General features: G+C 38.3%; 1 protein-coding gene across 1 annotated transcript; it reads right to left on the bottom strand.

Moving 5' to 3' along the window:
- Positions 1-1,664: 1,664 nt before the first annotated feature.
- Positions 1,665-22,683, bottom strand: LOC113440677 (vitamin D3 hydroxylase-associated protein-like). Its single transcript, XM_026707239.2, has 15 exons — positions 21,951-22,683; positions 18,733-18,846; positions 16,760-16,903; positions 15,550-15,683; positions 14,431-14,637; positions 14,006-14,046; positions 13,605-13,729; positions 11,632-11,757; positions 10,077-10,174; positions 6,137-6,236; positions 5,873-5,916; positions 4,305-4,344; positions 2,820-2,928; positions 1,984-2,129; positions 1,665-1,891 (listed from the first exon to the last, which is right to left on the bottom strand). The coding sequence occupies exons 1-15, from the start codon at positions 22,155-22,157 to the stop codon at positions 1,763-1,765; spliced, it is 1,764 nt and encodes a 587-aa protein (XP_026563024.1). The 5' UTR covers positions 22,158-22,683; the 3' UTR covers positions 1,665-1,762.
- Positions 22,684-25,724: the final 3,041 nt, after the last annotated feature.

The raw sequence follows: 25,724 nt of genomic DNA, 5'->3' as shown, positions 1-25,724 counted from the left end.
ATTCAGTTTTAAATACCTTCTCACCCAAGCAGGACCCCTGGTGGTACAATGGCTAAGTGCAGCAATGCAAGCAAACTCTGCCCACAGTTTAGCGTTTGATTCTGAGGGGCCTCAAAGTTGACTTCCATCCTTCAGAACTTGGTAAAATGAAGATCCAGATTGTTGGGGGCAATATGCAAGTAATTCCTATTAAAATTAAGGAAAAAGACCATTGTTCCTGCTAGAGAGGCCTGAGGCAGCAACTTCTCCATCACCAAAATCAGGGTTGGCATCATTTGAGAGGTAGGGATTCTTAACTTGGCTTCAACTTACCAATCTTCTGGAGGAATATTCACAGCAATTACCAGTGAAAGAGTGGTGCTTCCCCCCCCTTTTTTTTTTTTTCTTTTGGGAGAAGGTAGGAGTAGGAGAATGAGGTCTCTTAGGAAAATTATTACCATTTTTCTCTTAAAACAATCACCTCTGTGAAAAACAGACTCAGATCACTTCAATGATATCTGTCCTTTTTGCTGGAGAACTTCAGCTGGTCAATCATAGGATGTGAGGGCTGCAAACAGTCTGTCAACTTCAAACTGAACCTGGCTGCAGCCATCTTTGTGTTCCTCAGTTGCCACACAGAAGGGGAAGGAGGTTGAAATGCATTACTAGACACAACAAAGAGTTTTCTCATGAGAACCAAAATCGTCTCTACCAGCAACAGATAAGGTTGGAGAAGGAAGTCCTAAAGAGCCCTCCAATTAACCCATTTGGCCAATGTGACCTGTGACACTTGGGGATGGGGTTATTTCCTATTTTAATTATACTGAAACCATGGGAAAGGTTTAGATTTGGTTTTCCATTGAAGCTGTGCTGATATGGTGTACTCATTAGATCTTTGAGAAAGAGCCAAGCCTCAGAGTTCTGATTTTCTTGGGTTTGTTGGTCAGAGCCTTGACACAGTCTATGAATTGTCCACATTTGGCTAAACCAGACTAGTCCTTTCTCCAATTCTAATCCATCAGTGTCTTTTCAAAGTCCACCAATGTTAGCTGTGGCATTTTTTGCCTCAGTTTCCACTTGCAATGTATAATATAGAGAACTTGTGCATTTTGATTCATAATTTCAAACTAAAAATGAGGGTGTTCATATAGCAATTCTTCTACCTACCACAATCAAAACAAATCTCTGTGCATAAAAACCTGGTCAAAAATAGTAAAATTCTAGTCTAGCCTTTTCTTGAACATGATAGTTTTTTCCTGATGATTTCAAAAGACAAACAAATGGGGAATATTAAAAAACAAATGTGCATCCAACAATTATTAAAAATAGTATCATTTGGATACCGACTTGTCATCTAACTAAGCCCTATTGATAAATAGATTTCCTTTGATATATGCTCTTTTTCAATTCTTCAGATGAGTTATATTTAAAAATAATAATAAAGTCAAGCTCAGTTCCCAGTGACTTTGTGAATGCATAGATGTAATTTTCTTGCAACATTATGGAAATGGTTTGTCATTGCCCTTTACCAGAAAATAACTCACTTATAATGTTTCATCTAAATATTAACCAGGCTTTGTTCAACTTAGTTTTTAAGTCTAAATAAGGTCAACCACTTCTGCTATGTGTTAAAGTAAGGTATAATTTATCATACTTTACAAAGAATTTATAACGTGTTCCAGTTCTGACTGTGCCATGTTGAATTGTTTATTATTTTCCTTTTCTTTTTTTTTTTGCAGGAGACTATCCAGTCTGAAGAGAAACCATAAGCCTGGGCTACAGATTATGCTTTCAGTCTGTTCTTGCAGGTGAGGGTCTCTACTTCCTTCATGAACCGAAGGCACAGCTCCTCCTGCCAAGCCAAAGCCACACACTGGACGGCTACAGGGAGACCCACAGCATCCATGACAGCCTGAAGATAGAGGGACAGTCAGAACAGGAAGAGTCAACTACATGATTTAACTTCCAGAAAGATAGCTTGTTTCTTTCCGCTACCATACAGACCTCTTTCAGCCGTTTATCCCAGGGGTCAGCATAATGACCTTGGTATTGTTTCAGCTCCTCTTCATCGGCCTGGGTGACAGTAGTGACTGGCACAACCCCAGCAGGGAAGTTCAGGACATTGTATAAATTGGTATATGAAGTAGCAGCTGAAAAGAGCAGAACAAAAGTTAACCGAAGTTCTGCAAATGGTCCAGGAAATATTCTTGTGGCCATGGACAACTACATGCTAATTAGCAACCTGAAATGTTTCTAAAGATTAATTTGTTCAAAATTAATGACTAAATATTTAGTCATAAATATCCCCTTTATCGTTCCTCTTCTCCAGTCATTGAAACTGAACCAGGTATTACTAAGCTTTGGTCTGGATTTGGGTTTTCCATTTGAAAACTAGATTTTTTTCCCCCCACTCCAGCCAGACTGGTCCACAGTGAAGTAACTATATTTTAGGCCAGCAGTGCTTTGGGAGAAGATTAAAGCATGACTTGTTATATGATTCTCAATGCTGAGAAGGAAAATTTAAATCAAGGCTATTTTTTAATCATCTGGTGTTTCTGGGAGAAATTTTTCAATTTTGTTATTTAAGTTTTAACATTTAAATATGTAAGTGTAACTTACAAAGCAATGCAGAGTATAAAGTGCAATAGAAACAACGAGATGGTAATTAGCAACCTGAAATATTTCTAAAGATTAATTTGTTCAAAATTAATGACTAAACATTTTTCTGGACCTTTACAAGCACTTGGCAAGTAGCTTTTTTAAGATGTAAGAGGCAAGATTTTCAGTGTTGTTTTCTGAAACCATAAATAAAAGCCATCAAAAGTAAATGGATATTATACCAAATAGTTTCCCGGGATAGCCTTCATTAAAAGCTGGTCCCAGGACTGGACAGAGGATGACATCCAATTTCAGCTTCCTCCACTCCGCAATGAATTCTTCACGGTAAGCCTGTAGAGAACATTTTGGCAAGATGGACTAGACAAAACATTTCCTTTAATCTCCTCCAAACTCCCTTTAATTGCCTATGTAGTGGACAATTCTGAAGCTAGCTTTCTTTCATGAATGAAAGTAAATATACGTGTCCCAGGATAATGTTGCGGGATGCAATCTGGATCAATCCCCAGGACCAAAGGTTTAGTTTTCTGAGCTTTTGGACTCATCTGGAGCCCATCCTCAGGGAATTTCTCTCTAGCACAATAGCCCAAAGCAGTGGTCCCCAACCACCGGGCCCCGGACCGGTACTGGTCTGTGGATCATTTTGTACCAGGCCGCCTATTTTGCTTGGGCACCACCATCTTGTTTCAACGGTGCTTGAGAAAGTGCTTCCGGGTGAGCTTGTCGGTCGTCGGTTGGAAAGCAGCATTTGGGTGCTGAAGGAATCCTTGCGCCTTAGTTTCGTCGAAGAGGGGAGGTGGCTTCGAACAGAGAGCCGTCCCGATGGCGGTGGAGTCTCGGATTACTCAGGTGGAGATTAAGAAAGAGCCCGAAAAGCCCATCGACCACGAGAAGGTACAAAGGAGGAGTTGAAGGTGGCGGGGAGAAGCGGGGGACAGCTGGCTGGCCGGTCACTCGGCTCGGCTCGCCTTGCCTTGGTCGTGTGTGCTGATGCTGGTACTGGTCCATGGATCGGTATGTGGATTGTACCGGTCCATGGTACAAAAAAGGTTGGGGACCACTGGCCCAAAGCACAATAGCCCAAAGCACACACTCTGTTACAGAGAATTTCCTTGAGGATGGGCTGCAGCACAAGTCCAAAAGCTCAGAACACTACACCTCTGGTCCCTGTGACCAACCCAAATTGGATCCTTCAAGCTTTCTTTAGACATAGCCCATTTGCTAGAATCTTTATTCTGAAAATAATAATTCTTGTCCCCAAGTCTATTAATTCCCCCAGGCAGTGGAACCAGGCTGTTTGTTTGAGAGCCTTGGCATGTATGTATCTCACAAGTCTTTTGTAGTTTTAATGAGGGGGGCTTAACCTGTGTTTTGTTGTTGCTTTGTTGCTAATGTTTCATATTGTATGCTTCATCACTCGATTTTATTGGATAGAAGGGTGGCCTTATAAAATTGATAAATAAATAAATATTGGAGTTACTTGTTTGGGCATTGCATTTCAGTTTCTGTTTATAAAAGCTACTATACTGCAATTTGTTTAGATCTGCTCGGCATATTAGGCCTACATTAAAATCCATTTTGGTGCTGAGAAAATACTTCTAGCATCAAACATTTCTAGTGATCATGGACTAGAACTTTAGTTGACAGCTTAGGCATTAATAGGTAAAGTATTATGGCTCATGGGCGCAATACCAAGATCTCAAACTCACCGCCACTGCTGCATGTTGCTTCCAAAGGTTTTGGGCTGACCTACAAACATTGGAATAATTAATTAACAACTGATCCACAAAGAGTCCCAGTTAAAATGACGATTAAAATATATCTGCACGAGAGGAAATTTATGGGCTGGTTCAGGAGTGTCAAACTCACGTTGCCAGAGCAGCATCACATGATCTTTTTTCCCCATGACTATATGGGTGTGGGTGTGGCCAGCACATAACACATCTGGCCTATGGGCCAGGAGTTAAATGGTGATTCTGTATCCAAGTGCAATCTAGCTACAAATTTAGGGACATTTTGGTGAATTGAGACAATTATTGGATAATCCAAATCACTGACACTATCAGTGCCATGATCCCTGTGCTTACTTTTGTAGTTTAGCCAAGTTGTAAAGTACAAATTGCAAAATCTAAAAATATAAACGGGTTTATTGTTTGCACTGTAAATTAACAGATAGTTAACAATTATCCAGATTTTCTGCTGTCCTTTCCGGCTGTGTTAATGCATGGTTTCGCCACTGTTAACTACTTGTGTGTTTGAATTATTGAAATGAAAGGTACCATTCCTTACTGAGATATTTTGTCTAACTTTTACAAGAGTCTCTTTTCTCATAATATAGGAAGGACGTTTATTTTAAAGTATAACAATCTTATGTAATATAAATGCACTCAACTATTAAGCTTGTCATATTGAAATTTGACCTGGTTTTAAATGGCTGATACTGTTTGGGAATGTTAGGGAAAGTGTCAGAAGTCAAGCTATGAGTGCTTCCACAGTAATTCAGAAGAGGTGCTTCAGAATGTATGGGAAAATAAGTGCTACACCTCTTTAAAGCACTGATATCATTTTTCAGGTTTCCCTATGAGCCTGAGAAGTGCTCCTATGCATTCTGAAAAGCCTCTTATTTTCAAAGCATAAATATGCCTAATTCATGATGCTTGATATTGCTTTCTTGAAGTCAAGCCATGGTTTATTGATTCTTTTAAAAAAACAAACAGCATATTAAACTGTGACTGGTGGAGCACCTGAGGTCATGGGATTACATCTTTCTACTTGAAGATGATGAGGATGTATATTCTAGATCACCATTGCTCAACTGGATGCTGCCATATATGTTGGACCCCAGTGTCTAGAAATACAATCAGCAGAAGAGAAACATAGGGGTGATTCTATAGAGAGTAAGGAAGATGGCCTTAGTGGAGATATGCATAGATATGATAGAGAGAAGGCAATAGATATGAAGCATTTTTAAGGCCAGAACTTCCAAATAAGGTTCAGAAGTGGTTCACATAGACACCTGCCTGACTGCTAAACTTCTTCCTCTTTCTTAAAGTTCAGTGAACTGCTTCCAAACTTTATTTGGATATTCTGGACTTTTAAAAATGCTTTATCCTGACAATGGAGCCTGCAGATCTCTGTAAAAGTCATCTTCTTTACTCTATACAATTCTTATTTTTATTTGGAATTCTACCATTTATAGCCCAACAGATCTGGAAGAGTGGAGAATAGTACTATAAGCACTAGATGCTGAAAATAATTTGAAGCTCTTATTCCTTACCCAACTCCACATAATGCATTGAGATCTCTGGCAATCCGGGGGTACTAAGGGAGAAAGACAAGTTTACTTTTATTGCAGGTAATCATGTAAATTATTCCTTAAGGATGAATGAAATTAGCTAGCGAACATCCAACATAGACCCTCTGACTTGATTAACACATTTGGATTACATGTCCATATCAGCAAATCTCTAACTTAGCAAGTTAAGTTAAGCAAGTTTCACCTTTTTGTCACTACAGGGTAAGAAGTAAGCCAAATACTCACCACTGGTTTTAAAATGAATGCCAAAATCCTTTTCAGTACAGTGGGAATACTGTAGCAGTTAATCTGGGATTTCAAAACTGGATCAACAATGTCCCCTTTTCTGGGAGATGAAAGGAAAAAAAACAAGTCTTTTTTCATAGTACACAGCAGTGCTGTCTATTCACCAATATTACTTAGATGGTAGCTCTTTTGATTAAATTCATAGAAATAAAGAAGTAGTAATTGTGAGCCAGTAACTCACAACTAGTATACAAAATCAGTCACTTTCACTGATTTTATACTATTCAACCTATGAATTCAGGTTCCTGAGAATTATATTTTTCAATTACATGCATCCAAATGAAAATATAGTAAAAGTTTAGACCAGGGGTCTCAAACACAATTTACCTAGGGGCCACTGGAGGCAGAGTCTGGGTGAGGCTGGGCCGCTTAAGGGATTCCACAAAAAACGTTGTTAAAAAAATATCCTCAAATGTCATCAACAGTTAATGATTTCTCCAATACATGAACTGTCCTGAACACATGAATGGAACATTGAAGATCATGAGAGATCATGAACAGTTCCTCAGAACATGGCTTCTCCAGCTTACTCCTTGCTGCCAGAGACTTGACTACACTTCCTCTCACATATCTGAACCACATTATCTGAACCACATTTGGCTTGAGAGAGGAGGCACTTGAGACCCTCAGTATGGCTTGAAGATGATCATCAGTAAGTCTGGACCTGTACTTGGATTTGTTAAAGTTCAGGGTGGAGAAGAACTTTTCGCACAAATATGTGCTCCCAAAAAGGCACATGGTCCGCTTGAACATTTGGGAAAGCTCAGGGAAGCTGGGGGAAGCAATTCTCTCAAAAATTGTCCATGCTTGTCTGCTTTTCCATTCATCTCCCTAAATTTGGCCTTGAGTTCAGAGTTGCATTGCAGGTCAATAAGCTCCATTTGAAGCACAGGAGGGGCATCTTGCACATCAAAGGTGAAGGGGGTCTGCAAAAATTTGAAAAGTGGCTCTGTGCGTCTTGAAGTCTGCAAATCTGTGATCAAATTCCTTCTGTAGCTTCAAAATAGCATCAACATACTTCTCACCACTGCATCCACAAGTGCCTTGCATGCTGGAAAATGGCAAAGGTTTGTCTGAGAGAGCTGGGCTTTCCATAACACAAGTTTTGTGGAGAATGCTCTCATGTTGTCATAGGAAGCACTGACAAGCTGCCCCTGGCCTTGTAACTTCTTGTTCAGTACATTCAGCTCATGTGTGATGCCGACAAGAAAAGCTAAGTCCATGAGCCATTTCTGATCATTCAACTCAGGAACAGCCATCCCATCCTTCTCCATGAAGGCTTTCACTTCTTCTCTCAGTTCAAAAAATCTTTTCAAGACATTTCCCCTGCTGAGCCAACGTACCTCGGTGAAATAGAGCACATCTTCATATTCCGACTCCATTTACTCTAAAAAAGCACGGAACCTCCTGTGCTTTAAGCCCCTGGATCTGATGTGGTTGATGCATTTCACAACAACAGACATCACGTTGTCACACTTAAGGCATTTGCTGCAAAGGGCCTGCTGATGGATAATGCAGTATAGAGCAATAGCCTCTTCTACACCCTCCTCCTCAAGTTTTCTCTGAAAAAGTGCCACCAGTCTATTTTTCCTCCCCGTCATTGATGGTGCTCCGTCGGTTGTTATTCCAACAAACCTATTCCATGGCAAACCGGCATTCTCAATAGCATCACACAGCTGGCGAAATATCTCATGAGCGGTGGTCTGGCCATGCATTGGAATTACTCTGAGCAACTCCTCTGTCACTTCAACATTGCAATCAACACCACGGACATAAATTGTGAGCTGAGCAGTGTCAGTTATGTCTGTGCTCTCATCAAGAGCAACTGAATATGCATCAAAACATCTGGCTTTCTCACACAGTTGATGATAAATGTCACTTGATATGTCAGAAATGCACTCTGCCACTGTGTTGGCAGAAAGGCTGATGTTGCTGAACTGACTTTTCTTTTCCGGACAAACTATACTTGCAGCCTGTAATATGCATTTTTTTACAAACTCGCCCTCTGTGAATGGTTTTCCCGCCTTAGCAATCATCTCACTAACCATATAGCTAGCTTCGACTGCTGCAGCATTCTCTTTGGTTGCTTTCTTGAAGAAATCTTGTTGCCTCACTAGACATGTTTTAAGGCTGGCAACCCTGTTGGCTCTCTCATCCCCCTGATATTTTGCATGTACCTCAGCATGTTTAGTTGAATAATGACATTTCAGGTTGTAATCCTTGTGCACTGCAACTTTTTCAGCGCAAATAAGGCATGTCGGAATGCCCCTGTGCTCAACAAAGAAATACTGCGTCTCCCAACTTTGCTGAAATTGTCTGTGCTCGTCACCTATCTTTCTCTTCACTGCAGGCTTTGGCTTTGATAAAGACATTATGAGGGTGTGACAAAATTTAGTTTATTCCACTTGGTGTCGCTCTTGTTCCACGTTTCATAGAAGTGTTTAGCCAGCTAGTGACGCATGGAGAACATCTCGACGCGTGACATCATTTCCGCTTCTACTTGTCACAACAGCGCGGTGGATGACGAACAGCCCAGTAGCAGTCGCCTTTCTCTGCGTTTGATCATGGCATTTGTTGAGGGTAGAAAGTACCGGAATGGCGACCGCAAAAAAGGCAACTGCTACCAGACTGTTCATCATCCGCCACACTGTTGTTACAAGCATAGTGTGCATGAAGTCAGTGTAGCTTAGCCTAGCACCGAATGTCAGCCACGACGAGGAACGGTGGGTGGGACTTCCTTCAGAGGTCCATTCCCCCTGTGGGCCGCACTAATATTATACTTTCATATCACGGTGTGGGCCACAGGATATTGTCCTGCAGGCTGCAATTGGCCTGTGGGCCGCGAGAATGAGACCTCTGGTTTAGACTATTTGTTCCTTAGATGTCCTTTCTATATCAACCTGCACCCTACCTGCATATCCCCACTTACTGACTGAAGCTCATCTCTTTTGATGATGATTTTGTTTGCTTTATGTTATCATACTGGAATCTTAACATCACCCAGAATGTCATACAATCTCTTACAGCTGTTGTTGTTTATGACAGGAAAGATTATCTTAAATTTAGAATTTTAGAACTGCATGAAACATCATTTTATGTTGCTTTATTTCTTTTTATTGTGTGGTGGGTCTCTACAATAAAGCTCTAGAGTAGACAGTAAAAATATATATGGTTCTAATTTCTTAGTTTGGATGTTAAGATAGGTAAAGTAAGCTTGGTGGTAAAGCACAAATTTTATCTGCAAAGTGCAGACAATATTGAAAAAAATGCCAAGATATACAACAGTTACAAGATTATGGAAAGATCTCTACCAGACACCTTAAAAGGCATATGGATATGAAAGTCAGTGCTGAGGGAGTGATTATCTACTTCAGTGTTTCCCAACCTAGCAACTTTAAGATCTGTAAACTTCAACTCCTAGAATTCCTGGGCCAGCATGCTGTCTGGGAAATTCTGGGAGTTGAAGTCCACCCATGTTAAAAGGTTGATAAGGTTGGGGAACACTGATCTAATGTATGATTAGGACAGATCTTAAAAGCTTTAATTTCATGTATTACATCTTTTGAAGCACAACCTTTGTAATTCGATTGTCTTATTACCACATTGGAACTTTTTGCAGGGTTGTGGCAGATTAAAATATAATAAATTTTCAATTAAATATGTTCATTTCAAAATAATGTTTGATCATAAAAGCTTGACATTTTATTAAACTATTACTTTTCATTCAGATTTTTTTTTCTACATTCAGACTAAGGGTTCTCAAAAAAAAAAAAAAAACCCTAGAAATTCTTATCATACTGAATTTTACATTGTTTTAGCATAGCGGTGCCCAGAATAGTCAGAGTTCAAGCCATGCTCATATTCCAAGATATCTACTTACAATTTAGCCAGTAAAGTTGCAGCTCCATCAGAAAAGATGCCTTTAGTGAATAGCTCATCCACTACATAGTTAAGTCGAGGGGGGACAAAGGGGATGAGCTGCATAAAAAAGATACATTATAATAGTTGGTTAGTTGTTTTACCGCGGACGGAATGATATGAGTGCTGTATACAGATAATTTAACTATCCTCCAGAAGTTTTAAGAACTACCTAAAAATGAATCCTTCTTTATAAAGAGTTGATAAACAGATCTGATAAACAGAAACAGATAATTCATATTATTTCTTATTAAACTTGCTTGCATTAAAATGTGTAATGTAGACCATCCGTTCGCATCATGATGCCTTCCAGACTGATTGTGAACTATGGTTTTCTAGTCAATATGGCTTTTTAGTCATGGTTTACTAAATAAGCTCTGGGCCTATTCATGTTATATTAACTTAGCATATATGCAAGATTTAAATATTGATTTGGAAGTAAAAAAAAATTGAAGACTAGAAATTAATAAAGTATGTAGTGAGAATTAGTACTTTTATCAAGTCAACAATCCCAATGTCATAGTTGTTCACCATATAAAACAAACTTCCAGTTTGGTTTATATTAGGGCCATAACAAATTTCTACATGGGAAGCTGTGCATACTCATTAAGACCCTAATATATGCAATGTGGCAGAACTGTAGGTTTATACCTTAACACATATGATAACATATATGAATGGTAGGTAGTGATACTGTACAGATACTATGTAGACTATATTACCATGTTTAAAGGTGATTTAATGGCATTTCTTAAAAACTAAACTTTGTGAACTACTAATAGAGCACACATAGAAGGATTGTCGTGGCTCAATGGATAAGACACTGAGCTTGTCGATCAGAAAGGTCGGCAGATCGGCAGGTCAAATCCCTATCACCACGTAACAGAGTGATCTCCCATTACTTGTCCCAGCTTCTGCCAACCTAGCAGTTCAAAAGCATGTAAAAAATGCAAGGAGAAAAATAGGGACCACTTTGGTGGGAAGGTAACAGCATTCTGGGTGCTTTCGGCATTTAGTCATGCCAGCCACATGACCATGGAGACGTCTTTGGACAGCGCTGGCTCTTCAGCTTTGTAACAGAGATGAGCACTACCTGCTAGAGCCGGAAATGACTAGCATGTATGTGCGAGGGGAACCTTTGCCTTTACCTTAATAGAGCACACAAACATGCACAAATATAAATGCTTATAAATATTGTCTAGTTTATATTTTTGTAGATTTGCAAAAATGCATAGCCAGGAAAGATAAAGATATTACCAGACTGAATAGATTCATTGATATAAATATGCCAATTAAATTAAATTAAGTTGATTGATTTTAGTGGTCTATTTTCAGCATGAATATGCCTGGATCTAAAGCAATGTACTGGGAGCACGGGTATTCAGGCTTCCCATTTTACAGAAAATTGTGAGTAATGTGGGTCACAATGTTTTTCTGAGATATACATAAGGCACAAATGCCAGAAATATTTTAAACTAGAACATAAGTTAAAAAATAATAATAATAAATGCATATACTGTGTGTCCTGCAGCCTGAAGAAGATTTTTTGTTTCCTGAACAGCCCTTTTCATGCTTGGGGAGGGCTGGAAATATCCATCATCTTTATAGTATCCAATCCGAAGGAGATTTGAACTGGTGTAAATCTGGAGAGAAGGAGAAAAGAAAAGGATTTGAAATAGCTAAAGAATTTCACCATCCCTAGGCTTGACCTGGCTGAATATTCTTGGATGAAAAGCAAAACATCTTCAAAGAAAAACCAGAAAGTCCAGTTGCCTCTTGAAAAAGCACCTTTGGGACAACCATGATCTGGATGACTACAAATCTCCATAGATACTTAAGAATTCTTTTACTACATTTACTTTACATTTTTAAGTTGTGTTTTAACAAAGGTTCCTAACATTGTTTTTTCATTTACACAAATATCTTTTTGGACAGTAAGATCAAATATGGATGTTTGAAAGTTATTTTTCTTATAAGATTACAACTTAATTTGCATATATCCCTACATCATGGTTTTGTTAACTTTTTAAAGAAAAAAAGTTTTTACTTTGCTTTTGTTTTTATACTTAGCTTTTTAAAAAAATAAAAATGGTTGGTTCATCGTTATTTAAATTTAAAACTTATCTGTGATCATTAAATGATCTTTTTTGAATATCTGAAAACGTTAAATAAGCTTGGTATCAAAAGTACTTACAGCAGTTGCTGACGTAATTTGCCTCAGTGGAATAATTAAAAGCTCTATTGTTAACCAAAACAGAGAGGGATTTCATTACTTTTGAATGAAACAGTCAAGATGCTGGCAAATTTAAACTTGGGTATAATCACATGTTCATGTCTTCGTTTGAGCAAAAGAGGAAAATGTTAATGCAATTGGCCAGCAAAATGCAGGAGTGATGCTTGTGTAAGGCTGAGGAACAAGTATAATCCAAGTAGACTATCTGTTAGGTATAACATTGGTCACCTAACTAGTTTGGGTAAGATAATATATATATAAGCTATGATTCTTAGTTTAAAGTGTGTGTTACTTTAAATGCAAAGCATGTATTTTGGGTGTGGTGTGAAAACACCATAAGAGGGAGCAAGAGACGCTGATGAGATGCTGACGAGACGCTGACGATTCCCTGACGCTTTGCTGGCAATTACTGGAGTTGCAGACGGAAGAGAGGAGTTTCTTGTTGCATATCTCTCTCTACTGCGAGGAGATAAATTACCGGACTGTTATTTTGTAAGTGTACCGACCTCTCATTTTTGACATTGGAATTTGCAAATGAATAATCCCTGGACGGACTGAACTAAGTGTATGATATATGGACTGTTTTGACTATGCTTTAACTCTTGCTGGAATAAAACTACTTTAATTGGCACTGTGTATGGTTTACTGAGTGTAAGCTACACAACACTTATCTCACATATTTTGCCTGCCTGCCTGACTGCCCTGCAGATCTTGCTAGGGGTGTATCCCTAACACTATCCATAATCCAATATCACACAGAAACTTAAAAAATTATCAAGGGACAAGACAGAGATTTGGTCAGGAGCATATGAAGGCCAAAACAAAGCAGGAGACAAGAATACAAGTTCACAATGCACAAGGGTAATGCAAAAGTTGCTTCCAACAATGGAAGGCCATCTCTTGTGTAATTTAAATCCTTTCCCCACTTAGCCGATACAGGCTAATCCTGTTCAGTGGTAGCTAATAGTGAGACACTGAGTTTGCCTGCAGAGTCTGTACTTTACTTATAAGATACCTACTCTGCAGGGTGCGGGACCCTCAGACTAAGGGGCTCTGTTCTGCCTCACAGGAGCTGGCTTTGAGGCCATGACATATATGCTCTTAGTGGGAAACCATTTGCAAAAAGGGAATTCATTTATTATTGGCTGAAATGGCTTTATCTATGGTGTTCAATCTTTCTGATATTCCCCTTCTTGGTTGCCCTCATTCATTCATTCATTCATTCATTCATTCATTCACTTTTCACATTTGTATTACCTCTTCCCTGAATGGCATGGGTGGTACTGAAGGATCCAGGTGGAATAACTCATCACATAAGAGAGCTTTCATGCACAGAGCCAGACTATCCACATCTCTTGCCATTGGACCAATTGTTGCTGTCACTATAAAGGAAATACGATCTCCAGTGAAACTACTTATTACTTGAGAACAAATTGTGTGAGGGTTAGAAGCATCAGGCTAGAAACAAGAAAAGTGCCAGTGCTGCCTTAAATACAGATATCAGTTGAATGACTTTGGGGTATTTTCTCTCTCAGAAGAAGGTAAGCAAATTCTAAAAATAAGCCCAAGAAAACTCATGGACTTCTCTAAGCAATTGGTAGGAGTCAAGGTTGACTTAAAAGTACCAATACAAAAACAGAACCACTCTTATTACTCACCTGACTTTATGCCTGCCACTGGACTAGCAAGACCCAGAGTGCTGGAAAATATATAAACAAGAAAAAATAATAAGATGCTTGCTAGAAACACTGAAATAATCTATTCATGCATTTTAAAGAAAGTTTCAAGAAAGGAGCTGAACTTCAGATAACAATTAAAGCTAAAAAAGTCAAAACAACAAATGTGTTCATAACGAGGATTATAATAAAGACACCCTCAACTATAGGATGTGTATTCATCAGAATATTTATAAACAAAAAAGCCACTTGTGGATACAACTGCAAAAAAGCAATTTGGGAATGCATATTTTCATTTCTGCAGAAATGAAATATTTCCTAAGAATGCTTTTAAACATGCGATCCAATCAATATTAGCATTCAGACACTGGGTTGTTTATCGGCCCCAAGAAGAATATAGAACTGACCTTAACCGAGAGCCTGTTGGTTTGAGTCCACAAAGCCCACAGAAGCTGGAGGGCAGGCGAATGCTTCCAGCAACATCTGTCCCAAATCCCAAGAGGGATCCACCTCCTGCAATCAGTGCTCCTTCTCCTCCAGAAGACCCACCAGGACTTTTCTTGTGGTTCAAAGGGTTCCTCGTTTGACCAAAGATTAAGTTACTGCAATCGTAGCTGACCAAAACAGAAAGTAGATTGGCAGTTAAATTTTTTATATCAGCATTGGGCCAGGATGATTAGGGGACTGGAGACTGAAACATATGAAGAACAGTTACAGGAACTGAGCATGGCTAGTCTAGTGAAGAGAAGGACCAGGGGAGACATGATAGCGGTCTTCCCATATTTGAGGGGCTGCCACAGGGAGGAAGGGGTCAAGCTATTTTCTAAAGCGCCTGTAGGCCAGACAAGGAATAATGGATGGAAACTGAACAAGGAGAGATTTAACTTGGAAATAAGGAGAAACTTTCTGACAGTGAGAACAATCAACCAATGGAACAGCTTGCCCTCAGAAGTTGTGGGAGCGCCATCACTTGCGACTTTCAAGAAGAGATTGGACTCCCATCTGTCAGAAATGTTGTAGGGGTTGAACTAGATGACCTTCCAACTCTGATTATCTGTTATCTGTTAAAGAGAGGTTGGTGGCTGAGGAGAAAACTATATAATAACCAATCAAATAACAACTTGCACATTAGCACTGCAAATAGTGAGTGAGGATAGATACCAAATATGACCCAAAGATTGGAATCTGGTGCCATACCGATGTTTTGAGATTACAAGAATTCTCAAGAAAAACAGTGACTGGGGATTATGGAATTGACAATCCCAGTTGTGGAATAGACAATATCCAGGCCTGATCCATGCTGAAACTGAGGTGATAGGTAGGACCTGTCATTTTGAATGTTCCCTCAAATTAACTTACAGCCTCCTTGTTTCTGGTGCAGTAATAAATATTTTTCTTATTTGTTTTAAACCTTCTGCGAAAGAATCTTTTATGCTTGCTTAGTCTTTCTTCCATTAACCCAACACCCTAGATTCCTAGGTTATTAGTATTAATCAAGAAATTTCTAAAATAGAGGAAAAAAATACTTTATCATGCTCTGAGGAATATTGGTTTTCACAAATGGAATTGCTCCTTGTTTCTTCAAAACTTTTACTATCACGCTGTCATCAGCCTCTACTTTGTCAAGATATTGCACCAAGCCACAGGTAGAGATGTGTCCCTTGGGGAGAGAGAAAACACAACTTGCTTGATATAATGTTATGTTAGAGTATCTATATTATATATAACAAATGCGCTGATACATTATGCAGAACTTCAAGTTATGATAACTTGTCCAGGAACAGGCTTTATTGATCAAATACCCCCTAAACCACAAGCAGCTATTTTCTCCTAATGCAAAGACAGTTAAGCTGAAGAGAAAGAACTATACAAAAGCACCATACATGGAAAGTTCTCTTCTAAAGTCCTTTGCTAAGGTATCAGTTTTCATCTAATAGTTAGATTCCAACACCCTATGACATCTCCACCTTATGCAGAGTGCTATGCTATGCTGTGAAGAGAGCTATGCTTTTATGAAATGACAAATGACTTGTCACTAGTCATACATTTCTCATAAAAATAGCCTACTGTGCTTGAGAACCTGCATGCCTATCAGAACATAGAGACATCTGGCAAGCTCCATGACCAGCTGCTATTCCTTGCTTAGATACTTATGTTGGTATATATGTGCATGTGGATATTTTAAGAAGTATCCCATATATACATAAGAGCACAAACAACATGCTAACTTTTATTGGGACACCCATCCAGTGCCCCCTCTTCATGTAAGGGTTCAGGCTGGGGAGGTAGGAAGAGTGGAAGAATTGTGGAATTTAAATCTTAGGAAACATATCTCTCTCAATCAAAGATTAAGTGCATGAGACTTCCTTCTTATCTGCAATGGAAATACATCTAATGAAATGGTTTAACTTCATTTAATTGGTATTAAAGCTTTTGTTTTCATTCAATTGATATTAAAACTTTTATCTTCATTTAATTGATATTAAAGCGTTTGTCATAATATGTTTGTTTTTAAAGTGCTACAAATGTTTTATTGTTTTCCTGTAAAAGAATAACATGGCTGCTGTCTTGGAATAGTTGCATAGAAATGAAACAGGAAACTCAATTTCAGCCTTTAACCTCTGTAGCAACTGGATTTTAGCTAAAGATGAGGAAATATTTTAAGCTACATCCCCTTCTTGATAGTTCTGACACTTTTTCAGCAGCAAGTATTTCAAAAGGTAAAGGATGATGAACCTTGTATCCAATGTGATCCTTAATGCTGACAGGAATTCCATACAACAAGCCTTTCTCTTTTTGCTTCTTCAGGTCCTGGACCTGTTCCTCACATCCATGAAGAAAATATGTCACACAGTTCACCTCCTGGGTTACTTCAAGAGCCTGGTCCAGAGGGGGAAAGCATGATTTATTAAATAAATCAATGTTAAGCTGGAGTCAAACTTTGTATTCAGGAAAATCCAGGTGTTGATCCAGAGGACAGACGCAGTGATAGGATTAAATATTTTTTACTACCTTTCTGTGGGCATGGCTTGGTGGGTGTGGCAGGAGAAGGATACTGCAAAATCCCCATTCCCTCCCCATCCTACTAACTTGCTTTCCAGCTCCGTTCTCCTGTGCAAGGCAACAAAAGAAGACCCAGCCAATCAGCTGGGACTTGGGAGGCAGAGAATAGATGGGGGTGGGGCCAGTCAAAGGAAGTATTTGCCGGTTCTCCAAACTACTCAGAATTTCTGCTACCGGCTCTCTAGAACTGGTCAGAACATGCTGAATACCACCTCTGGACTGATGGATGCGTTTGTATGTTTGTGGGAGGGAGGAAGCATAAGTTAAAAACAGTGATAGGTGCTATGAATTACATGTAGCAAGATGCTACAGTAGCATCTAAATTTAGTTAAAAATTGACTATGGCCTTGGAAGAGAGGAAGAAGAGCCCCTAAAAAAGATAATTATCAGATAAGAGGAATTCGAGTCCAGGCCAAGAAAATACTGTAACCTGAGAATATGTCTCAGAAAAGACACCCCTAATTCACATCAAGATAAAGTGAAGGAGGAGAAAACACATTCAGACTTGCAAGATTTTGCTGTTACAATAAAAGTAGTTCTGACCCATATGGCATTGGTTTAGAATTCTGGTCACCTTTCTCAACAGACATTGACTATCAATGAAATTGGAATGCATTACTGTCTCTTTTGAATCTACCAAAGTAAGCTAAGTAGCACCTGCTTAGATCTATATCTTGTTATCAGTTTGTTAGGCATATATTAATATAGGCAAACAATTTTCCTGTGGCTGATAGAAGTCATTGATTGTTAGATTGATTTTCTAGGGACTCCAGTGAATATAGCCAATGATAATTGCATGCTATTTTGGTGCTTTGGAGAAAGGTAAAGGGCTGAAAAAAGGTGATCTGATTCCCCTTAAAATGCACCAATGAAAAAAAAAACAATTGAGAAGCGGAATGTTGGCTTTAAAAAGTGAACCATGTTTCTTACATTTCTGTCTTAAGGCCTCGATTTTAACCTTCAAATTCTCTCCAAGTCTCAAACATTGCAAAAACATCTCCAAGTTCCCAAATGCCGATATTCTGGGGGCTACAAAAAGGTTCTGGCAAGATTGTCCACCTTTGTGCTAACAACAGATCTAGAGCGATGTTCTGCAATGAGTAGTGAAAACTATTGTCCTAAATAGTTATTTTAAAAAGTGAGATTGTTACTGGCACAAAGATGGAATGATTTGGCATTACCCACAATGGAGGAGTGGTTGATGAAAATAATGAAACTTTCTGAGATGGCCCGACTGACTTCTTTGATGAGAGAATAGTTTTCTTGTTGACTGGAAAGCCTGTATGGACTTTTTGCATAAAACAGAAAAATATGAATGTATGATTTATGGTTTTGCTAATGATACAGGTTATAGAAAGAAGAGTCCCGTTGAGCTCCTTAAAGCTAAATTTATAATTGTACTTATAACTGTTGTAAGGAAGATTAGAAACTCCTTTTTTCTATTTTGTTTTCTTTTCTGGTCTTTTTTTTTTACTTTTTTCTTGCATGTTCAGCATGCTTTCAAGTTTTGTCTTTTTCTTTTCTTCTTCTTACTTTCTATTGGTTTGTATTAGATTTTATCTTTCTTTTTAAAACTTTTTTAAAAAATCTCTACATAGATACATACGTAAGCCTGAAAATATTCCAATAGCCCCTGTTGCACTTACCTTTTTAATATAGGTATACAGGACACTCTCTGGAGAAAGTTTTTCTTCCCTGAGTTTTTCTGTCAGTTCTGTTAGTGTCAGAGAGAGGATAAATTCAGATTGGATTCCAGGATTCTGCAAGTAGAGACAACCATGTCATAAAGGAAAAGCAAGGGAACAGCCCTAGTTATGTCACAAGCCAGGAAAAAAGATATACTGCTATAGTTCTTCATAACAAATCAAGAACACAAACTCAAAGAACAGAATTAAAACCCACAGATTATATATACAATATAACTGAATGCAGTTCACAAGAGAATTCTTGGGATGGCAACTGAAAACTTTATTCCTTAATGACAGACAAATGGCAACTTCAAATCTCAACAAATAAATGCTCAACAAATTACATATTTGCAAAAAAAATCAGAAAATAAAATACAAGCTGAATAGTCAAGAACTTGTTGATGATCCAAACTCTTTCAAGGACCTTGGAGTACTCATCTCTAATGATCTAAGTGCTAGAGCCCACTGTAACTACATAGCCAAAAAGGCATTAAGAGTTGTTAACCTGATCCTGCGTAGCTTTTTCTCCGGCAATATCACACTACTAACTAAAGCATACAAAACATTTGCTAGACCAATACTTGAATACAGCTCATCAGTCTGGAACCTGCATTACATATCTGATATTAATACAGTTGAGAAAGTCCAGAAGTATTTCACAAGAAGAGTTCTCCACTCCTCTACTCGTTGCAGAATACCTTAATGCCACCAGACTTGAAATTTTAGACCTAGACAATCTAGAACTACGCTGCCTTTGGTCCGATCTAAGTATAGTACATAAAATTATATATTGCAATGTCCTACCTGTCAATGAATACTTCAGCTTCAACCATAACAATACAAGAGCACACAATAGATACAAATTCAAGATAAACTGCACCAAACTTGATTGCAGGAAAATACGACTTCAGCAACAGAGTGGTCAATGTCTGGAATACTCTACCTGACTCTGTGGTTTCTTCCCCCAAACCCAAAAACTTAGACTGTCTACTATTGACCTCACCCCTTTCCTAAGAGGTCTGTAGGAGGCATGCATAAGCGCACCAATGTGCCTACTGTCCCTGTCCTACTGGGTTTTTTTTCTTATATGTATCCATTTCATGTATTCATAACTATGTTTATACTTGTACCTGAAAATAAAAAAATAAAAAATAAGTTAAACCACTTTTCAGCCTCAACCTCCACTTTTGCCCAGGTCTCCATCGCATTGCAAAGTTTCATGCTTTTTAACAAGAGCGTTATTTTAAAATGTGAGCTACCTTGACTAGTTTTAGGTACTTTGCTTTTGGGATTTGGGTTTCAAAGTCCAAGGTAATATAATCTGTGCTTTGCATTATGTTGTTGCTTATCATGAAGTATGCCTGTTAAAGCATTGGCTTTAGTTGCTACAATGATTCAACAGAAAGCCATTTATAAATTCACATGCTTTTACTACAAGCACAATTGCTCTTGTTCATTTAACCCAGCAAACAGAAAACATAATAGCTTCCTTATCCTGGCTTATCTAAAGTCCTTGGGTTTTTTTTTAATATCTGTTTTTTGTTTATTCATAAACATTTTGAATACAGTGTATTGTCAGGGCATATCATTTACACAAAAGCAAAGAAAGAACAAACAGGAATATTAACACATATACTAATAACAACAATAATAATAGTGTAACAGAATAGTTTTAACTAGATTTCTCTTTGTATTAGCTTATTTGTAATTCTGTATCCTACACATTTTGTAATGAGGTCTCCTCTTTCCTGTTCTCTTTTTTTAAAAAAACAAACAAACCCAGTTCTCTTTCCATCATCTGTATAAATTCTTTGTCTTTTATTATGGATTGATTTAAAGTCCATTTTACTCTTCTCTTTTGACCCTTCCAACTGATTTTGACTGGATTGTGATCGGCCCATTGTCCTTGACAGAGGCAATATAGGGATTGTTACTCCTTTGTAAGAATATAGATATAAATATGAAACCCCTCAATTTATTTTGAGGTTGACGATGACCAAAATGAATCAAGCCTAGAAAACATTTACTAGCCTCTTAGAAACCACTGAATTTTTTTCTCAGATACTTACTCCATCTTTCTTCTAGGAGCTCAAGGAAGGTAGAACCTTATTTCAAATTTTCCTCACAATAAAAATTTCATGAAATGGAAATGTGTTAAGACAAAATGACTGGCCCAGAGTCACCCAGTGTTCTTCCATTGCTGACTTAGCCCTGGATCTTCCTGATCGTAGCCCACTTTATCACCCTGGCTCTCCTCCTAGGCTGGTCTCCAGAAAAGATGTAGAACTTTCCACCGACTGATGTCTAAGTGGTAACATAAATATCTGATCAGATATAGGTGACTGTTCTTGGAAACCAAGTGTTCTCTCTCTGTGTGTGTGTGTGTGTGTGCGTGTGTGTGTGTTGTGAGAGAGAGAGAGACAGACAGACAGTAAGACAGAGAGGCAAAATTAACTCTGTTGTAACTTAAATGCTTTGCAGATACCGATTCCTCTTTGAAATTATGATCTGAACAGCCCACATACCCCATATGCTATAACTACTCAGTGACAGAGAGAGAGGGAGAGAGAGAGAGAGAGAGAGAGAGAGAGAAATTGTGCATAAGCACACAATCATGCCTACCGTCCCTATCCTATTGTCTCCGATTATTAGTTCCTATTTCTTATTTTTAAACTTATGTTTATTCTTATTTATATTATATTGTAAGCATTTGACAAAATAAAATAAATAAATAAATAAAAATTCACATATAATTTCTTTACTTTATTATCATTACGGATGCAAAAATTAAAATTAAAAATAGCTTCCATGCTGCATTTTAGCTACTTCAAAGCAAATGAAGAGTGCACAATAAATACTACAGGGTTTTCCCATACAGAAAGTAGTGGATATGTTTTTTTAAAATTTAAGCTGTACATAAGGTTTCATCGATCTTCCCTTCCCATAAAAGTACACAAAGTATGACATGACAAAATTTAAGAAAAGATGCAACCTATCATAGGTAGTGACCCATACTTTGTAAAACAAAAAGGTCCATAAATTAGCAAAGCTGACCTAAGTTTCATCATTCACGCTTGAGAATAATTCAAAGGTCTTTATAAAAGCAGCAACGTTGACATTTGGAAGACCCTCCACAATACACAAACACCATCCTTCCTGCCCCAAGAAGAACACACCTTCTGTTTAAGCTTCCAAGCCACTTTTTCCATTTGTTCCAGGCTGCCATTTCGCCAGCATTGGGCTTCTTTCATTTTCCTCTGGATCTCTCTACGTATCACCCATTTCCATAACACAACCACTGTGACTGAGCCACAGGCAACAGCAAGTGCAATAGGTGGGTTGATTCCATCTTTGAGCAGAATGTCTTGTAGCTTCTCCTGCATGATGGTGAATCTTTCTCTGTGTCTTTGTAAGTATGGTCCTGTAGATAATGACAAGAGGTTGTATTGTTAAAGCATTGGCTATTAAACTATCTCAGGTTACTGGAGACCTCACAGTTGTACCTTGGACTCCTCCCAAGGTGTATTTAAAGGATGATTTATTTAAAGTGTTAGATAATCTTAATTAAGGCTTCAACTGATATCTTCAGAACAGCCTATTGGGTTCCCAAACTCAGCAGCTATAGCAAAAAAGTCTTTCTTCTTCTTCTTGTTTTAGTAGAAAACTTAGTAGCAGCAGCCGTTCAGGTAGTTTTGATCTGTATATATGTGTGCCACATTCATGCAATGTGAATCCACTCTTCCATTTATGTTCTGGGAGTTGTGAGCTGGGGTAATCAGTTACTTGGATTACGGAGAGATTGGTAGTTGCCAGCAGCAAAATCAAAATGTTGCTCTGCCTTCACTGGAAAGCCTAAAGACTGGTGGTGCCTTAGCATTTCAAAGCTTCAAATAAAATAGATAGTAAACTGAGAACACTAATCAAAGAGGTTGTTATATACTCACAGCAGAGGTGGTATTCAGCAGGTTCTAACCAGTTCTGGAGAACTGGTAGCGGAAATTTTAAGTAGTTCAAAGAACCAGCAAATACCACCTCTGACTGGAGATTTTATAGTATCCTTTCCCTGCCATACCCACAGAACCAGTAGTAAAAAAAATTTGAATCCCACCACTGGCTCATACCCTTGTTTCTTGAACAGGTGATATGTATGGAGAAATAGCCCTTTCAGCCCTTTCTTTTCTATCTTTGACTCACCACATTATGGATTTGCGACCTCAGGGACCACCAAACTCATAATTTTAAATCCCAGGGACCAGTGATGGGATTCAAAAAAATTTACTACCGGTTCAGTGCATTTGGCTTGATGGGCGTCGCAGGGGAAGTATACTGTAAAATTGCCAGTCGGTGCTGGTATTTGCTGGTTCTCCGAACTACTCAAAATTTCCACTACTGGTTCTCCAGAACTGGTCAGAACCTGCTGAATACCACCTCTGCCAGGGACTACTAATATGAATTTTGACTGACAGTGGCTTGCTGACGTTGGTGAGAGAGAGAGAGAGAGATCTGATATAACCTCTCTCTCTCTCCCTTTCTCTCTCTCTGTCTGTCACACACACACACACACACACACACAAACACACAGAGGCAGGGATGGGATTCAACCAGTTCTGTGGGCATGGCCTAATTTGTGGGTGTGGCTTGGTGGTCATGTGACTGGCTGCGCATGGCTTGTATGTAAATATTATAAATATTTATGTAAATATTGAATTTTTTATAAAAAAAGAGCAACTTTTACCCCAAATCAGGCAAAGCAGGCAGGCAGATTGAGTTGCTCACAGAATCACAGATTCACTCAGAAATCTATCTTTCTGCCATCGGCTACCTGAGTTTGTCACATAAAATTTGCTTGAAAGCAAACTCATAAAATTAACTCACAACATGCCATGTATGTAATTATTGAATTTTTTTAATAAAAAAGAGCAACTTTTACCCAAAATCAGGCGAAGCAGGCAGGCAGATTAAGTTGCTCACAGAATCACAGATTCATTCAGAGATCTATCTTTCTGTCATCGGCTACCTGAGTCTGCACTGCTAATCTAGATCTCCCGACACAGCAGAACAGCTGATGGTCAGGGGAAAAAAAAGGGAAAATAGCAACTTAACAGGCAAGTTTGCCAGGTAAGTGGGTAGGGAGGGTTCCCACGGGCCATGTGGGTGGCACAGCCTTGTGTTCCCATGCAGCCTGGATTAATTGCTTGAGGTGGGGACGCTCTGGGGGTGACATTTCTCTGTGGACCACCAAAATTTTCTCACGGACCACCAGTGGGCCGCAGCCCACAGGTTGGCAAACACTGATTTGGGAGTACAGTATAACAGTTTAGATTTTAATCATTTATGTCAACACTTCAAGGAGACCCCTGGAGTCATTTTCACCCTCTCCCCTTTAATTCAAAATGGCATTTACTAATTTCATTTATTTTTATGATACAACTCTACTGAGATTGTATTTGGTCTGTAGACTTATTCTTTCTCTGTCTGTCTCTGTCTCTCTGTCTCTCTCTCTCTCTCTCTCTCCCTCCCTCTCTCTCACACACACACTTTTAATTAAGGATTTTAATTACAATAGAAAAATCTGATACAAATTAAAGGGAAGATAGAACAGGAGAACAGAAAGTGCAAAAGTGAAGAAAAAAATAAAAAATAGAAAAGAAAAACAGAAAGAACATATGTAAAGAAATTACTTTCAACCTTCATCACAAGTATAAATTTTGTAACTTTTTATCCTCTCTTAGTTTACAACCAACGTTCTCATCTTCCTATACCCAATCCCTTATCTATAGACAAATCCATAAAGTTTCATCTTTTCAGTCCTAATGTCAACAGAAAGTTCATTAAGGTTGACCAAATATAACTGCATATCTTATTTTAATATTGATCAAATAAACCAACTTTACACCCCTTCCTTTTACTTCTAAGTCTTAAATTTAAAACAATCCAAGTGCCATAGAATTTGATTTTTTTAGTTTTTTCTTTGTTCTTTTTCATAAGAGTCTTCAAAGCTTTAAAAAGCTTCTTTTGTAAACTCCGTACAAAAATGTTATCCAATAGATGAGATAGTGTATGCAGCTTGACAATGCAGAGTGTCAAATCACCATTCACAAATCAAATCAAAACTTTATTACACTCAAAGACTGGTACAAAATCACCTAAGAATGGTAGGATTTTAATCTCCATATAAGAAATAAGAGTCTTTATATGGATAGTCCTTGACTTACAACCACAATTGAGAGTGGAACTTCTGTTGCTAAATGATATGGCTGCTAAGTGAATTGTGCCTGATACTCCCACATTTTGCTATGGTACCACATGATAAACAAATATGGCTTTCCTTATCAAGTTTGCTTGTCAGAAACCTCCTCACAAGATCATAAATGGTGATCAGGTGACCCTGGGACACTGCAACCATTATAAATACATACTGATTTCAAAGCCCCTGAATTTTGATCACTTGACTTTGAGAATGCTGCTATAATCATAGGCGCAAGACCATTTGCACAATCACTTTTTTCACTGCCATGATAATTTGAATGATCATTAAATGAATGGGCGTAAATTGAGGACCGCAAGTCTGTATCAGAAATTGTGGTCAAATATATAGCAAGTATGTATATTTTAAGTTCTATATAGTATAGACTAGACACAGTTCTCTTTTGTGATTTTAACATTGCGCCATTACCTGCCTTTCCATTTTGTCATTGCTTAAAAGCTTAACATGAGATTCCTAACAGTTGTTCATGTTGAGCATAGTTACTGACAGCGGTAGCCTATGCCAAAATGAAAGAAGTCTTACAGCTTACATTCTTGAAATTGCAAATTAACCTTCTCCAATGTAGCATGTGAAAATGTCATCTAGATTTGTTTGAACTTACTTCTTTTTCAGTTCAGCATTATCTTGGGTTCCTAGCTTTGTAATTGGCAGCAACTGCTGGTTCAACATTAGATTTTAGGTA

The sequence above is a fragment of the Pseudonaja textilis genome, chromosome 3 (assembly GCF_049901715.1).
Source record: "Pseudonaja textilis isolate UNSWEBS1 chromosome 3, rPseTex1.2, whole genome shotgun sequence".
Taxonomy (NCBI): Eukaryota; Metazoa; Chordata; class Lepidosauria; order Squamata; family Elapidae; genus Pseudonaja; species Pseudonaja textilis.
This window is presented reverse-complemented; position numbering and strand designations above follow the sequence as displayed.

Bases quoted from the DNA above. Each gene is read 5' to 3' on its own strand.
- LOC113440677 (XM_026707239.2), bottom strand. From the start codon at position 22,157: ATGCAGGAGAAGCTACAAGACATTCTGCTCAAAGATGGAATCAACCCA. The intron at 13,730-14,005 runs GTGAGTAATAAG...TTTCCTTTATAG, and splicing joins AGTGGCAGGCATAAAGTCAG to TGACAGCAACAATTGGTCCA. The intron at 2,929-4,304 runs GTGAGTTTGAGA...TGTTCTCTACAG, and splicing joins AGCAACATGCAGCAGTGGCG to GCTTACCGTGAAGAATTCAT.